Consider the following 16,526-nt stretch of genomic DNA (forward strand, 5'->3'; position numbering starts at 1 on the left):
ACCACTGGCGCTCTTGCGTACGCACTGTTATTACGAAACATGTTCGCTCACAAATTATTTCAAAAATCTCGGCACAAAAAGCAAATACGGACGTACCCATTAATTTGAGCAGAAAGACTTAGGAAACGCGCTAACAACTGCTCTGTAGTTCTTGAAGAAAGCAGTCAAAGCACGCCATCTAGTAGTCAAAAACAGACACTACAGAGTGGCAGCACTGGACTTCTACAGAGACACAATTGGCTTAAAGGAATAGTTCACCCAATAATGAAAATACTCTTATCATTTACTCACTCTAATGCCATCCCAGATGTGTATGACTTTCTTTCTTCTGCTGAACACAAACGAAGATTTTTAGAAGAATATCTCAGCTCTGTAGGTCCATACAATGCAAATAAATGGTGGCCAGAACAAGCATCTAAAAGCTGCAAAAAAAAAAGTAATTCATATGACACCAGTGGTTGAATCCACATTTTCAAAGCGATATGAGGGGTGTGGGTGAGAAACAGATCAATATCATTTTTTAAAAAAATTATAAATATCCACTTTCACTTTCTTCTTCTTTTTTTTTTTTTTTTTGGCCATTTGCATTATACATATCACCACCTACTGGGCAGGGAGGAGAAATTATAGTAAAAAAGGACTTAAATATTTATCTGTTTCCCACCCACACCTATCATATCGCTTATAAAGATATGGGTGAGTCATATGGGACACTTTTATGCTGCCTTTATGTGCTTTTTGGACCTTCAAAGTTCTGACCACCATTCACTAGCATTATATGGACCTACAGAGCAGAGATATAGAAAAACTTTTGAGAATTTATGCAGAAGCCTTCAGATTGCAAGTCTTTTCTTTTTTAAAGATAACGACAAATTCAATCAAGTGTTTCTAAACTTTTGACTGGTAGTGTAGATTTATTATATTTATATATATATATATACACACACACACACACACACACATATTTACTGTGCATATATAAATAATATCTTGTAAAAAAATGTATATAAAATCAGCCACACGAACATGACGTTAAAGACAGGAAAAGCTTTATTCATAATCAAAGATGAAGTGAATTAAACTGATCCTCAATTTCAAACTGAGGCATAAATATACACATAAATATAAACAAACTGCTAAACATTTCAGAGACATCCTCACATCAGATAATTTATTTGTGGACGCATCTAATGTAAATAACATAACAGAACAATTAAAATGACTGACATGCATACAAACAAACACACTCACCTGTGACTAAAGGTATAAATATAATTGTGTTAAAAAGATATACAATTAAATAATTAAACCCACATTAAACACTAAAATTAAAAGTGTCTATCTCTCACACACACACACACACATAGAAACACACTCAAATCTTATGTGTGCAAGTTAATTCAAAGAGCTTCATCCTCTCTTGAACAGTGAGCCCATCCTTAAGACTCTGGAAAAAAATAAGAATAATAAGAGAGAGAGTCAGATTGCTTAAAGTACAACAAACATCAGTACTTTGTCCCATGTAGATGCTCAGATGATCAAACTTTGGAACTGACAGGTTGTGAGAGTGTAGAACAATCCTTAAGGAAATCTGGGCTACTCCTTGATTTCATCAAATCTGCAACAAATATTTGGAACTGTGAATATATGCATTTGCATGCATTTATCCATTTGTCAAAAACCTGTTCTGTTCTTTTCGATTTACTTACCGTATTTTAAGTCCTGCTTTCTGGCTGGCTCCATCTTCAATTTTATGAAGTCACTTTGACTTTTGACTCCTAAAGCATTCAGCTCAGAGTGCAGCTCTTTAAAATTCTAAATAAAGTGAAAATTACAACACACAAACATAGAGAACACACATTTGTAAGGTCATAATCATGCATGCACACAACATTCAAAGTATCAATATAATTTATGAAGTTTCAATTAAATAACAGTGTTACCGTATTGGCTGCCTGCAGTTCCAATTTAAGAGAGTTGATCTCCTGTTTCAGACACTTAATCTCAGATTCCTTTACTCTCAGGTTTACCTTGAGCAAAGAACAAAGCAAACCAATATCTTTACACCTTTAGAAAGCACTTTTGAAGGAAAATACTCGGACATAAATTCATCTGAGTAATGATACAAACCCACAATGGCTTCTTTAGTCAAGATTAAGTTTAGATAAGATGTAGTCTATAGAGAGAGAAGATAACCTTAATCTGTGTTCAGTCAACCACCCCCTGTGTCTAATTTAAGGAATAAAAGTCACCAAATGTATGTTATATTAGAGCACTTTGCCATATGAGAGGTTGTCATGTTTTACCTCCAGCTGATACATGTCTTTTTCCTGAAAAAATTGAGAATGAACCTCCCCATTCATGCGTGAATGCATTAGGGATAACTCCGCAGCCAAACACTCGTTTAACTCCTAAAAACATACATGAGGTAAGCAAAATCTAATGAATGCAAGTGTATATATATACTGTTCATCACTTCTGTAAGCATGTGTGTGCATGAGCATGTACCTGGTTGTGAGTGCGAAGCTCCTGGTTCTCTCTCTGTGTAGTGCTCAGTGCATCCCGTTCAGTCTCTATGGTTTGGGTTAACTGAGTATTCTCCAGGCATTTCTGAGAATACTGCTCTGACAACACCTCCAGCTCCCTGTGCAATGATTCTAGCTCTTCCCTGCAGAAAACACACACACACACACGCACACACAAACAAACAAGACATTCTTTCAAAGCAGCTTTATAGAAAATCATGCCTTAATGTCTTAAAGCCCCTAGTGAGGGGCTTCAGGAAAAAACTTATTGTGGCAAGAGTGTGGCAGGGGAAAAAACTCCTTAAGATGTTAAAAATCCAAAAGATGTCAAGTAGTGGAGGAAGATAAACTATAGGAGGAACCAGAAACAGCAGGGGGAGCCAGTCCTTCTTTGGAAATAATCCATCACTGCAGCTACAAGCATTCAGGTTTTAAGATATTTGTTATTTAGCATTGCATGATTTAGTCCTGATTTAGTATATTTGACTAAATGGGGACATACCTAAGGCCTTATGATTTCATGGACTGAAATGGGAATCCAGTCATAAAAATAAAATGCGGAATGTCATGGAATTTTACATATTTGGGATAAAATTAATGTATGAATACACTATTAATCCAGTTAAAATCCACAAAAACACAAAAGGCTGAGATGTAGTTAAATATATTTACAGTCTGCATGTGCTGCATGCTTTAATTTGAATGTGTGAAGCCGGTTGCTCACACACTAAAAACCTCATCATGAGCATCACAAACACTGTGTGTGTCGCAGACGACAGAGAGAAAAGCGCTCATTTACTGTAAAGAGCACAGCACATGCAGACTATATATTTATATAATCAAAACACAGCCTTTTGTGGTTTAATAAGCACATTAGGCCAGTGAACTGCTTATGCAGAGGTGAGAAGCTGTCATCAAAAACATATAAACCGAAAGGGCTTTATTTGGTTTTTCGCCTAAATAAAAGATCAATTTAACAATTTAAGAGAAATATATTACTACCGTATAGTAAAATGTATTATTCAATGAAGTAATAAATACAAATAACTTCCATGTGTTTTGGACTGTGCTATGAGGATATCTTTAAAGGCATTTTATTTGATAAAAATAATTGCAATGGTATGTTAAAAAGTAATTCATCTGATTACAATTCTATGAATTCATTTGATCAGACTTCATTGTTTATATAAAACAGAAAACACAAAAAATAAATAAATAAAAAAAAATTGAATTTTGGGAAAAAAATTTTTTTTATAGGGCCTTACATACAATAGACATTTTATACTATATAAAGATAATTAAAAATATTACAGACTAAGCCTAACCCTTTTGGATTTGTCCCCAAACTATAGTATACACACACACACACACACACACACACACACACACAAAAACACATACCTGTACTGTGCACGTAGCTGGCGGTTGTCCACACTGGATCCATTTTGCAGGGCTTTCTGAGTCTTGTCCATTTCCTCCTTATGAGCTTTTCTCATGGCCTCAATGGCTGAACACCAACAAATAAAATAAAAAGAAATTAAGACTACAGAGATGCTACACCCTCCTGTGTATTTCTGAGCATGCAGAGCATCAAATACATTTATTAATTTAAAAGATTTTACGCAAAGTTATATTCAAGAGAGGAGTAGAACAAATTTAGTACAAACCCCCATGTGTTTTATTTCCCACAAATGTATGACTTTCTATGTAATGTTTCTGCACTGCTTTGTATTGTGCGTAAGTGCTAAATTCTGTTCACTGTAGTTGTTTATTCTATAGTGCTGTTTGTATTGCATTGTAGTCTTTATTGTAAATCTAAAATATTTCTGTGGCCTGTGTGTAGTTCTATGTATGCTAAGCTGATATGAGCTAATGTTGTGAATAGCACCTGCAATGGTGGCGTTTGTCTCTTCCTGCAGCACCCTTTCTCTCTCTTCTGTCAGTCTTTCCACCTCTCTCTGATGCTGCCTCTGCATCTCCTCAATCACCCGCTGGTGGCTTTCCTCCATAATGGTGAAACCATGCTCATACGTGGCCTAAAACAAGCATATAAAGAACCTTCATTTTATGCTCTTATTTTGTTCATGTTAATCTCAAGCCAAAAGTTCTTCTCTGTGCGCACCTTAATGTTTTCCAGGTCTAGATGGAATGTCTTGTCATCCTGATTGCTCAACTCTTCCCTCAAGCGGGTGACCTCAGTCTGGAGCTCTCCGATTCGGTCTCGCAGAGCAGTCACAGAAACCCGCTCCATCTCTCGATTCTCCTCTTGTTCTGAAGGGGTTGCAGCTTTTGATTTTGACAAGTTCTGGATGTAGTATTCATGGAGACGGCTCATCTCCTCCTCGTGGATTTTCTGGAGCTCTTGGAGCTTCTCTTCAAATTCTACCTGCATTCTTTTCGCTTCTTCAACCCTCAATCGGGCATTGGTGTCTGCAGAGACACGCCCCTGCTCTGCCTTTTCAATGGCAATGCGCTCTTTGCGCAGCTTCTCCTCGTAGCTCTCCATCTGTTCCTGGAACAGAACTTCCATGTTGTGGCACATTGCTCGGCACTCGCACTCTGCCTGCTCTCCCTTCTTGCGTAGAGCACTCATCTCCTGCTGTAGAGCACAACGCATTCTGCACGCCATGTACGCCAAAGTGGCCTGAAACATCGCCACCTTCAGGATGGATGCAGGAAGTTCAGGATGCAGGTCAGACCCTCTATCAGACTGTAGCTGTATAGAGAGGTCCTGCAGTGACTGGGCCTGAGCATGGAGCTCTGCCACTAGGTTCTGTCTGCAAGCAAGCTGTATCTCAGAGTCCTCAAGGAGGAGACCGGCTACACGTTCATCCATCTGTTCACTGTAGGGTGCAAGTTCAGGTGGGCTGATGTCAGCAAGCTTGGGTCCCTGACTGGAACCATTTTCTTTTCTGGTGCTAGATGACGAACTCTCCAAATCTGGCCAAGGACATGCATAAAAGAGTTCTGAAGCTTGTTGCTCCTGTGAGGAATGTGTGTGAAGAGTGTGTTTAAGATATGCTATTTCTGCTCTCACACACAATCTTTGGATTTCACTTTCGCTCAGTGCACTGTCTGTCTGATCTTGCTCCAGAGGGTACAAGAAGATCTGAGAGTTCATAGATTCCACAGCCCCACTGTGACTGCCTCCTTGAGCCATCCTAAGCAGCTGGACATGAAGCTCTGACAGTTTATGAAGCAGCTCTGTGCTGGGTTGCTCAAGTGCAGAGGCCATCCTTTGGATGACCAGTGCCTCCAACGACAACACTCTGCTAGCCATGTCCAGTGCTTGCCACCTCCCTGGACTCTCAACACCTAACCACTGGCTTACAATATCTCCATTATCAGAAAGGCACACTTCAGCTTTGTCAGAGGTTCTGTCTAAATTTGTCCTCTGAAGGCTATGCAATGCTCCAGTACAATTGTGCAACTCATCCGAAAAGAGTCGGCCCTCTTGTGTGCAATCACAGAGTGCGAGAGGTCCAGTGTTAAGTTGTTGCTGCTGCTGAAGATGCACAGTAAGCTCCCGGAGTCGCACTTCTGTGTCACACAACTTGCGCTCTAGTGCCTGGATCACAGAGATCACTCGTTCTGACTCTTCTCCCTGAGTAATGGGCTGCATTTCCACACCATTCTGGCCTTTCATTTTCTGTCTGATGTTTGAGACCTTGAACAGACTTTGCGGCTCTGTAAATGTATCAGATTCTGGAGGATAGGTTTGAGCTTCCTTGAGCCTATGTTCCGTCTCCTCAAGACTACTGCCCAGGACAGCCATCTTAACGAGCACTTCCTGCAGTTCACGCTCCTTCCTGTCCAGCTCTTGTTGTTGCTGCACCAACTGGGTTTGGAAGCGCTCCTCACAGACCCTTTCACAGTCCTGTAGAGCACCTCGCAAACTTTGTATCTCCTCACAAGCTTGTTCGTAATCATGCTCCATGTCATAATAGAGAGTCTCCTCTGTTTGGAGGCGTGCCTGCAAGCAACTGACCTCACTGTCAGACTCCTCCAGCTGGTTTTGTAGCTCCTGGCACCTCCGTATAAGGTCACCTGTAATTTCTCCTGTTGGCCTCTTGTGCAGTTCAGCCTCTTTCTGCCTTAGATCCTCCTCTAGTTCCTTCAAACGCTGCTCTGAATGCTCAAGGCTGTCACTAAAGCTCCTCCTCTCCCGTTCCTGGCTCTCTTGCAGGAGACACAGGTGCCTCTGCAGCCGGACCTCCTTCAAGGCTTGCGCCTCTTCTGTTGCCTTTAGGTGGCTTGTTACCTCCTCCAACTTTCCACGCAGACTCTCCAGCACCTTATCACGCTCCTTCATAAGAGCTTCTGACTCTTGAATCCTTAACTCTGCCTTATGAAGGCTGTCCTGGCTATTGTTAAGCTGAGCTTGGAGTTTGGCCTCACAGAGTTTAAAGTCCCTCTCTTCAGTCTGACTCCTCTCACGCTCTGCCTTCAGCTCTCTACGAAGGCTCTGAAGTTCCACCTCCCACTGCCATTCTGTCTGTGAGTAGGATGAAGAGAAAGTGACAGGCAAGGGAGAGGTGGCACGATCAACCTGCAATGAATATAGAGGCTTGACAAAATCATGACGAAGGCTACATACAAAGTACTTTGCAAGTCTGCAATAAATGTATCATATAATTTAATTTACAACCTTGCAAGTGATCATGTAGCTAATTAAAGCTGCAGGATCTAAAGAAAAGCATGCAAAACCATTCTTTATCGGTTAGTGTGTGTATATACCTGCTTTTTTTCTTTGGGTTTAGCTTTCTGCAGTTCAGCAGAGTGGTCACAGTGAACATGTGCTGTACCTGCATCAACTTCTAAGCTGTCTGGGCTAATTGATTCAGGGGAGGTAAGATTGGACACTCCAATAAGTGATAAGTGTGATGGTATATCAGCAGACATGATCTTCAGGCTTTGCTCCTGAGAAAGTCTTATCTTCTGAGAGTATTCCTTTTCTGATACCTCAGAGGCAGACTGTATGATTAGCTCTTCAGGGGATGACGCAGGTGCGGGAGGGACTGAGTGCTCACAATTATGGTCCCATTCCCTTCTTGAGAGGTCATTGGGCTCCACCTCCTTGTGATGTTTACAACTTAATTCTGCCCAATCAAAGGTTTTGTAACGTCCCTCTCTACGGCGCTCTCGGATACGGCTCCTTTTCTCCTCTTCCTGGGGTAGCGTATTATATTGGGAAGAGCCTGCACGAGCATGTGCACCATTCAATGGCACCTTTTGAGGAATCGAACTGGGGGAGGAAAAAAAAAACAGTAAGCCATGATCTAGTTACTAAAATTAAATATTTGATTGTCTGTGTGTTGTAACATGGTATGCCTTTAGTTTCAATTCTAAAACACTTGTGGTTATGACAAAAGCACTTTCAAACCTGGATTTTATAGAGGAATGTTTCCTTGTATAGCATGGGGGGAAAAGAAAGAAGAGTCAACCTGAAAAAGTCATCCTACCTGTCATTTGATTGCTTTTTTGTGACCAAAAATGTTTGTGAGTAATACATATTAGGGTTTGACATTGCTTTTAAAGATATTTTTGGTGACTGGATTCATATATTTTTCATAATGGCAGGTAGTTTTGATGTTGTACCATGTGACATCAGGGGCAACGATGGGACGAACATTTTTCATAATTGCTTGGATCCAGTTTCGTCGTATTCCGTAAGTCATTGCGCAGAGGGTGAAGACCCCATCCTTTGTCTGAAAGAGGAATTGAAAAAATAAAATCAATGAAACACTTACATTTACACACACACAACTTTTAATGCTAAGCTATTCTACACTCACATGAATCTGAAAGCCATAGTTTCTCTGTACAGGGTAATCTGTAACATCATAGCAAGTAGACAGGTTGATCTCACCGTCCACATCAGCTGCCTACAACACAGAGAAACACCTTTAAATTCCTCTCAACTGGAAAGGGCTAATGGGTGCTCATGATCAGAGTGGACAGAACTTGACTACACATCTCATATCACCAAAACTTTACCTCTTCTGCTAAAGAGTCACTGAAGAATCGCAAAGTCTGGTCAGTAAGAACGAACCAATGCTTCCGCCACTGGAGACAGAGATAAGAACATAAGACCATTTTCACATACTAAAAATCACTAACAAATACACTCTCACTGAGATCACTCCAGGTATACAGTATGTACAAACACACACACATATATATATATATATATATAAAAAATCACCTTTCCATCTTCTCCCAATCTAGACATCCATCCTTTCTTGAAATTTAAAAGGTCAGGCTGAGAGGAAAATAGCAACAGCACTGTCATATTTATGTTAACCGAAATCTATTAATACACAGTACATACATTTAATGTTCACATACACACATCAATTTTTCCATCCAACTAAAAATATATATATTTGCGTAAATTTGATTTACAGTATACAACCAATATTGGTTGTACTTACCGTAGGGGTGGAATCAAGAGCTCTACTTTCCAGTGATTTGGAATGGAGACTGCATGACGTTGAGGGTCGAGAAAGATCAGGAAAGTCATCATTAGAGGAGGAATCCTACTCAGAGCAAACAAACCAGAATAACAGGTTAAGAAAATTATTCAATTTTAGTATTTTACATAACTATTGCAAAGCATGTTAAAGGTACATGCTTTTTAAAATATGAACGAACATACACACTTGCTAAGAACAAATTAATCCAGCATGTGTTTTCACCTGAGATGTACTGACAGTTGTTTTGTGGTCATTTTGTGCAGTAGAGGAGGAAGTGAGGGTTGAGGGAGGGAGCTCAGAATCCAGAGTGAGAAATGCACTCTCCCGCTGATCAGTGACCTGAGATCTAGAAAAAATATGTACACAAAGAAATTCTAACACAATGGATATCAATTTTGTATTCAACTTTGCGCTTTGCAAAATCTAAACAACTGACAAGATTTGCGTTTCCTGAAGGAAATATCAGTGCTTGCAAGCTAAAAGAAGTGTTAATACTTTGCAAATGTGGGGCACCCTTGGCACCAGTCTAAACTCAGCCTATTAAGAAAAGACCACAATTCAAAATGTAAAAAGTAAGAACTGGACTTCAGTAAGAATTGGATAAAAAAAGTGAAATTTCATTTGCAAACATTACAATGATTTAATCCATATCAAGATTATGTAATCAATTTTCGAACTTGAACCTTAATTTTCCTAAAAAGTATATTGTTAGCAAAAATACATAGTACGCCTGACTGGAATCCTCTAGTTTGAATGGAGTCTGTAAGGGTCGGGTTAAAGGGTTAAGTTACCAAAAAATGAAAATCCTCTCATCATTTACTCATCCTCATGCCATCCCAGATGTGTATGACTTACTTTCTTCTGCTGAACACAAATTAAGATTTTTAGAAGAATATCTCAGCTCTGTAGGTCCACACAATGCAAGTGAATGGTGATCAGGCCTTTGAAGCTCCACAAAGCTGATAAAGTCAGCATAAACATAATCCATCAGACTCCAGTAGGTTTAATTTACAAGTCTTCTGAGGCGATCCAATTGGTTTTGGGTGAGAACAGACCAAAATGCAACTCCTTTTTCACCATACATCTTGACAGCAGTTTCCTTGGCGATCATGATTTCAAGCTCGATTACACTTCCTACAAAGCCATCTATCGTTCTGCGCATGCATCAAGCACTAGGAAGTGTACTCAAGCTTGAAAACATGATTGTTGGAGATGTACAGCGAAAAAGTAGTTACATTTGGGTCTGTTCTCACCCAAAACCAACTGGATCACTTCAGAAGACATTGACACCATTCACATGCATTTTATGGACCTACAGATCTGAGATATTCTTCTAAAAATATTCGTTTGTGTTCAGCATGAGAAAGTCATACACGTCTGGAATGGCATAAGAGTAAATTATGAGAGAATTTTAATTTTTAGGAGACCTATCCCTTTAAGTACTTTGTGATGAATTAACTGCAGAAATTTGTAGAGAAAAAAAAATGAATTTTTGAGGAATATCAATACAATGCTGCCTTGTAAGATCTGTAACAATTCAAGACATAACATTGAGAAACATGGCATGTTATATCTAATATGTATGGACTAATGTGGCAAATGATAATAAAAGCAGGCCCAGTTGAATTTGATTGATGGAGAGGGGATGAGTTCTCCTGAAAGACAAACAGAGAAGACTGCAATAAGAACTGCACCATGCTTTAGAAAGAATGGTAAAATGATTAACACTAGAGGAAGTCAACAATGTTTCACACAAAATAGGTGTTATGATGGATTCAAGTGTGAAATAGCTTTTCTTACCTGTGCTGATTTCCAAACAGCCAGTGCACTTCTCTTCCCGAGCTGCATACTTGACCATGCCTGAGTGCGTGTTTTCTTGTTGTGTGTGTCAAGGAATTGTGTGTCTGATGCGTTTCATATTGCCTCTCCCCAATAGACTCCAAGCTTTTTCTCTCCAAAGAGCAACTAACCACATCCTCAGGATCACCCCCATTTACCCCACGTGAGTTGTAATTGGTTGGCGGAGGGAAGGGGGAGGGGCTCAACGATTTTAAAGCAGGAAACATACAGTGCTGTGAGGCAGATGAACAGACAGAGGCAGAGTCACACCTGGAGTCAATGTATGTTTGAGCATCCCCAACAAGAGTACTTGTCTTCTCCAGGGAGGAATAGCCGCTTTCAATGCCCAATCTATTCTTAGTACCTGAGACAGCAAGTGAGAGCAAAACAAAAGCATTATAGTTCCAAGCACAAATTTCTCTGCTTAAAAAAAAAAAAAAAAAAAAAATGATTGAAACAGACTAAGATGGCTTGCTGGTCTTAGCAGGTCTACCAGCCTGACTTAGCAGGTGTTTAGCTGGTTTGGCTGGTCGTCCAGCTGGCCTCCCATCCTGGCCAGTGGACAAGTGCCCAAAATCCCTCTAAAACCACCCAAATAGACCACAGACCAGAATTAAGGCTGGTTTAAGCAGTTTTTTTTTTTTTTTTTTTTTTTTAAGCATTACCTATTCTTAGCCAGTGGGCTGATACATGTTCACAAAAAAAAAACAAAAAAAAAACAACATTATAAAACTACTCACCACGACATCTTTCTAGACTAGTAGAGAAATTAACAATGGTTTTAGCTACTTCATACCTTTAAAGCAAGCAGATTAATTAGTAACTAATGCATTCATCTAGTGCAATATCCAGACAAGAAGACAAACTAAAGCCACTCTGAACTCATACCGCCTGTATTGGAGCAGTTTGGGAGCTGATCGAGTGATGAAGAGAGAGAAGAACCAAGCGCAGTAATGAGAGACGTTGCATTACAACTGCTAGAAGAAACTCCGACTTCACCACTGGGTGACTTCTCCTCCAGCTCCTTTTCTGAAAGTGATAAGACCCCCTCCACTGTGCAGCTCACCACACTGCTTGTTTTGCCTTTATCGGTACCTCCTGTAGCACTGCTACCTTTAGCACTGAAGCTGCCTTTTCTGCTAATGGTACCGCCTTTATTGGTGCCAGCATTGTGTAATGGGTCAGCATTGGCACTGGACCCTCGACCACCACTGTTATTACTAGAATTGAAGCTGCCTCTTCTGACAATGTTGCTGTTAAAACTACTTCCACTGCTGCTGGCAAAACTGCTACTTCTCTTAACACTACTGGTGCTGGTGGTTTGGTTGTCTTCAGTCTGCTGAGAGAGGGAAAGGGAGAGGGGGGAGAGAGAGAGAGAGAGAGAGAGAGAGAGAGAGAGAGAGAGAGAGAATACAGGTGAGTAAATCAGTTTGGCAGGTTGCACACAAGCGCTCTGCCAGCATAATCCGATTGGCACAGTTGGTAAAGGAAAAGCCTCTCTCAGACTCACAAACATGCTGGGTGTGTACCCCTTCTATTTACAACCTGTCTGTTAGACACATACACACACACCTCTTTTGCACTCCACCACTTTGCAAACTCTTTACCCTCCCCAGGGGATGCTCAATAATCCTGATCAGATCACTTAAGTTAATTCTATTAATGTTCCATCTGACTAAAACTTCAACACACACACAATGCAGGAACACAACATTTCATCCACATACTGTACAATTAATTGTTGCAGCACAGTGGAATGACTCTACATACAGTACAGACACACTCTAACACACTAGATCAATTTGGGCTGCTGTCAGCAGAAAAAATACGCAGGAAGACAGAGAAAAAGAGAGATTAGTAAATCAAATGGACAGAAAGACAGCAAAGCACTTAGAAATGTAATTAAAGTAAAGAATAGGGGTGGAGGAGGGTAATTAAAGGAGCTGTGCTCCAATTTCATTTCACCTTAACATTTCACATGCAAAACAGTTAGCATTCAGAAATTCAGAAAACACATACATTCTCCAGGAAATGAGACTTCAAATGAGCAGACCTTAATTATAATAAAATGGCAACATTTACAATAAGGTTCCACTCATTAACATTAGTTAATGCATTAAGTATCATGAACTAACAATGAACGATATATTTTACAGCATTTATTAATCTTTGTTAATGTTAGTTCATAAAAATACAATTGTTCATTGTTAGTTCATCATGCATTAACTAATGTTAACAAATAAAACCATTGATTTTAAAAATTTCGATATATTTTAAATATGTTGAAATGAACATTAACCTAGATTAATAAATGCTGTAAAAGTATTGTTCATTGTTACTTCATGTTAACTAATGTTGTTAACTAATTTTAACAAGTGGAACCTCATTGTAAAGTGTTACCAATAAGATGCACATAGTTTTATGTTATTAGTAACCTAAATATAAACAATTTTTTTTGCATACCAATTAAACTGGAAAGGACTCGTCCCTCCTTTTTTAATACATTTAAAAATTAAGGTTACAGTTAGACATTTACAATGGAAGTGAATGGGGCCAATTTTTTGAGTGTTTAAAAGGCAGAAATGTGAAGCTTATAATTTTAGAAAATCACTTTCATTAATTCTTCTTTTAAAACTCATCTATAATTTGAAATGTAAAGTAGTAAAAAATTTTGTTTTAGCGGAAATACTGTTTACGTGTTTCGTTGTCATGACAACATAGTAGTAAAATTGCATATAACTTTACACAGAAAAGGTTAGTAAGTGATTTTATCACACTAAAATCATAACACAATTTTTTTTTACATCTTGTGGCCATACTTTTGAAACGGTGAGTATTTTAACGTTTACAGATTGGCCCCATTCACTTCCATTGTAAGTGCCCCACTGAAACCCAGATTTGTGCTTTTTTTAAAGAAAAGGAAGGACAAGTCTAAATTAATTTTTGCAGTCATCAACACTATGCCTCAAATGCTGTTGATTGAGCTTAACTTGTATTGAACACGGAATATTCCTTTAAGGGTAAAAAGGAAATTCTAATCGTGATTTCATCCATTATAAGATCCATATTTGGGCATATAATCTTCTATTATATGCATAATCTTCAAAATTGTTATATATATATATATATATATATATATATATATATATATATATATATATATATATAGTTGAACAATACCACTACATCCTACTTTACTGTTTATCTAATTATAGAATAAAATAACTTTTTGCCCTCAGGCAAAAAGTCAGCTGTGACAAAATCCTATAGGATACTTAAAATATGTTAGAATTTGGGGCATACTTAAAATATGTTAGAATACAACTACATTTATTTCCCTGTTAGACCTGTTATACCATGGGATGTACTAGAAGAAATTTAGCTAAAATGCTGACATTGAAAATACAGAACATGTCTGCATTTGATGTCATTAATCATGAGCAAGACTTGCCTGTGGATGTGAATGATCCTTCCTCTTCTTCCTCTGATTTGATTTAGCAGTTTTGGGATAAACATCCAGATTTTCTTGCCACCTAAAATAAAACATACTCAATTAAATCCTGACATAAAACACAGGACCCAAAATAAAAGCTCCAAGCTGGCAGACACACACTCTCATTCACAAATACAAACCCATGCAAACATTCATATTCAGAGTTTCCTTACTTCTGCTTTTTGGACATCACGTTTGTTAAAATGTATTCCAGTTGTAAAAGGAAGGGGAAAAACAAAAGCTTTAAAAGAACAAGACTGAACAATTCCAAAATCAACCGTTCTAAAGCTGGTGTTCTAAACACAGTCCAAATCACACACACACACACACACACACACACACACACACACTAATCCAAGACTCAGTTGACACCTTCTATTACACTCTTAAAGGATTAGATCTGCCTCGCTGAGATTTACTGACTTATTACACCTAAGTAGAAACAGAGGGATGAGACAGAACGAAAGAGAGAAAGAGAAGATATTGGTTTATGTAGGGAAAGAAACTAAGCTTGAGACACATCAAACAATAATTTTACTACTTCAATTATGTCAATGTATACGGCTGAATATTCCATTATATACAGTATGTGCGTATATCTCATGTGGATGTCTGCTAATGACAAAGCAGCTGTAAGGTGCAGCAAAGTTCACGCTGCAGGTCAGAGGGTGCATTACCTACTGATACTGAAGCTGTCAGTGTTTTCTGTTCTGATGTAGTAGTCTCTGTTATAGAAGCAAAGCCTCAGACAGTTCTGGAAGCCAGATTGAGCTGAAGCATCAAGAACCTCACAACACTGGGTCATATTCACACTTCCCTGGGGCAACGTACCTGGCTGGAGGAAAACACACCATATATAATTTCATAAAGCTGGCATTACACCAAACACACAGCCAGGTAAAACCTCACCATCTCATCCAAAGAGTAGCGTAGAAGCCCATGCTCATTAAGCACAAAAAACCTCCTTTGCCATTTCTGTGACAGAGATGGAAAAGAAAGATCAAGGCTGGAGTAAAGGAACACAGTGACAAATCAAGGGTCTGAATTTGATAGAAGTGCCAGTGTCATCACCCGTTTCCTGTGGCCAGCACTGTTGAAGTCTGTGCCCTCAGGGGCCAGGAGAAGCCACCCCACCTGAACAGGCTTAGTCTGTGACTAGAGAGAATAGAGAAATCGAATGAATATGTATAGAAAAAAAAAGAACACAAAAAGAAAAGTGTAACATCTAAAGAGTTTTAAAAAATCTATTCGTACCTGATACAGATCTGCCTCGCTGAGTTTGTGCGAATACACGGTTTTGAAGCAGTTTTGACATTTACTTTTATTGAAGATGTTGGCCTGGAAACGGTGACACCGATTTTCTCTTGTGGAAAACATAGTGTTTGGGCTTTCCCCAAAAAAATGTTAAACTACTAAATAACTATCAAAATTACAAAAGTGACGTCATTTTATTAATAAAAACAAGGTAGATTCTTCATTTATTAACTGAGGTCCGTTCATCGACAACGTTGTCCTGTGCTGTTTACAAGCAAGGGCCCTCAGTCACTGCAGTGATAAATAATGAAAAACTTTCTGGAGTTTCAGTGGACGGATAACTGACTGATATACGGCTGTGAAAGCGAAACATTTGGTAGTGAGTTCACGTCCTTTCCCACCTCAATCTCTCACATACACGACAAGAAGCGGCGTCAATTCTCGCCCTAAATTAAGCGTAATTGTTAGTGACGTCTGACGTGACCCACACGGACCAACAGCTGTTCCTATGTGCTGTGCGCTAGCGAGTCTCCAAACATACAAGAACAAAGACGGTCGAATCGTAGGCTGTGTTCACAATGGAATACTAGAGTACTATATATTGCATACTGCGCAATATACTGTAAATTGTATACTAGTTTTGTAAATAGTTTGTGAGATAGTAGTACACTATATTGTTGCCAGCCACATGACCTCACTGTATGTTTTCAGAGTGATGTCTATTTATCATCTTGAAAATAAAACAGTATTTGTTTATTTCACTTTTTGCATTTGAATCCAATTTTGAGTAAATTAGGCAAACTCAGAAGTGTAATACAATTGTTTTTTTAATAAAAATGCAATTAACCCTTAAACGCATACAGTTGAAGTCAGAAGTTTACATACACCTTTGCCAAATACATTTAAACTCGGTTTTTCACAATTCCTGACATTTAATCG

General features: G+C 38.9%; 1 protein-coding gene across 1 annotated transcript; it reads right to left on the reverse strand.

Annotated features, from left to right (window-relative positions):
• Positions 1-1,047: 1,047 nt before the first annotated feature.
• Positions 1,048-15,710, reverse strand: LOC127451514 (myosin phosphatase Rho-interacting protein-like). The gene is made up of 24 exons (XM_051716262.1): positions 15,588-15,710; positions 15,405-15,482; positions 15,243-15,308; positions 15,011-15,168; positions 14,292-14,373; positions 11,729-12,179; positions 11,111-11,204; positions 9,224-9,347; positions 8,960-9,064; positions 8,731-8,787; positions 8,523-8,591; positions 8,321-8,410; positions 8,124-8,233; positions 7,909-7,932; positions 7,263-7,770; positions 4,648-7,074; positions 4,414-4,561; positions 3,927-4,032; positions 2,509-2,668; positions 2,307-2,411; positions 1,944-2,030; positions 1,710-1,815; positions 1,557-1,618; positions 1,048-1,447 (listed from the first exon to the last, which is right to left on the reverse strand). The coding sequence occupies exons 1-24, from the start codon at positions 15,708-15,710 to the stop codon at positions 1,376-1,378; spliced, it is 5,412 nt and encodes a 1,803-aa protein (XP_051572222.1). The 3' UTR covers positions 1,048-1,375.
• Between the last annotated feature and the right edge of the window lie 816 nt (positions 15,711-16,526).

Source organism: Myxocyprinus asiaticus, chromosome 14 (assembly GCF_019703515.2).
Source record: "Myxocyprinus asiaticus isolate MX2 ecotype Aquarium Trade chromosome 14, UBuf_Myxa_2, whole genome shotgun sequence".
Classification (NCBI taxonomy): domain Eukaryota; kingdom Metazoa; phylum Chordata; class Actinopteri; order Cypriniformes; family Catostomidae; genus Myxocyprinus; species Myxocyprinus asiaticus.

What these genes read in the sequence shown, in the direction of transcription:
- LOC127451514 (XM_051716262.1), bottom strand. Translation starts at nt 15,710, where the DNA reads ATGTTTTCCACAAGAGAAAATCGGTGTCACCGTTTCCAGGCCAACATC. An exon ending in GCGAGGCAGATCTGTATCAG is followed by an intron (nt 15,483 to 15,587) that starts GTACGAATAGAT and finishes CTCTAGTCACAG; the next exon opens with ACTAAGCCTGTTCAGGTGGG. An exon ending in TAGACCTGGAAAACATTAAG is followed by an intron (nt 4,562 to 4,647) that starts GTGCGCACAGAG and finishes TGCTTGTTTTAG; the next exon opens with GCCACGTATGAGCATGGTTT.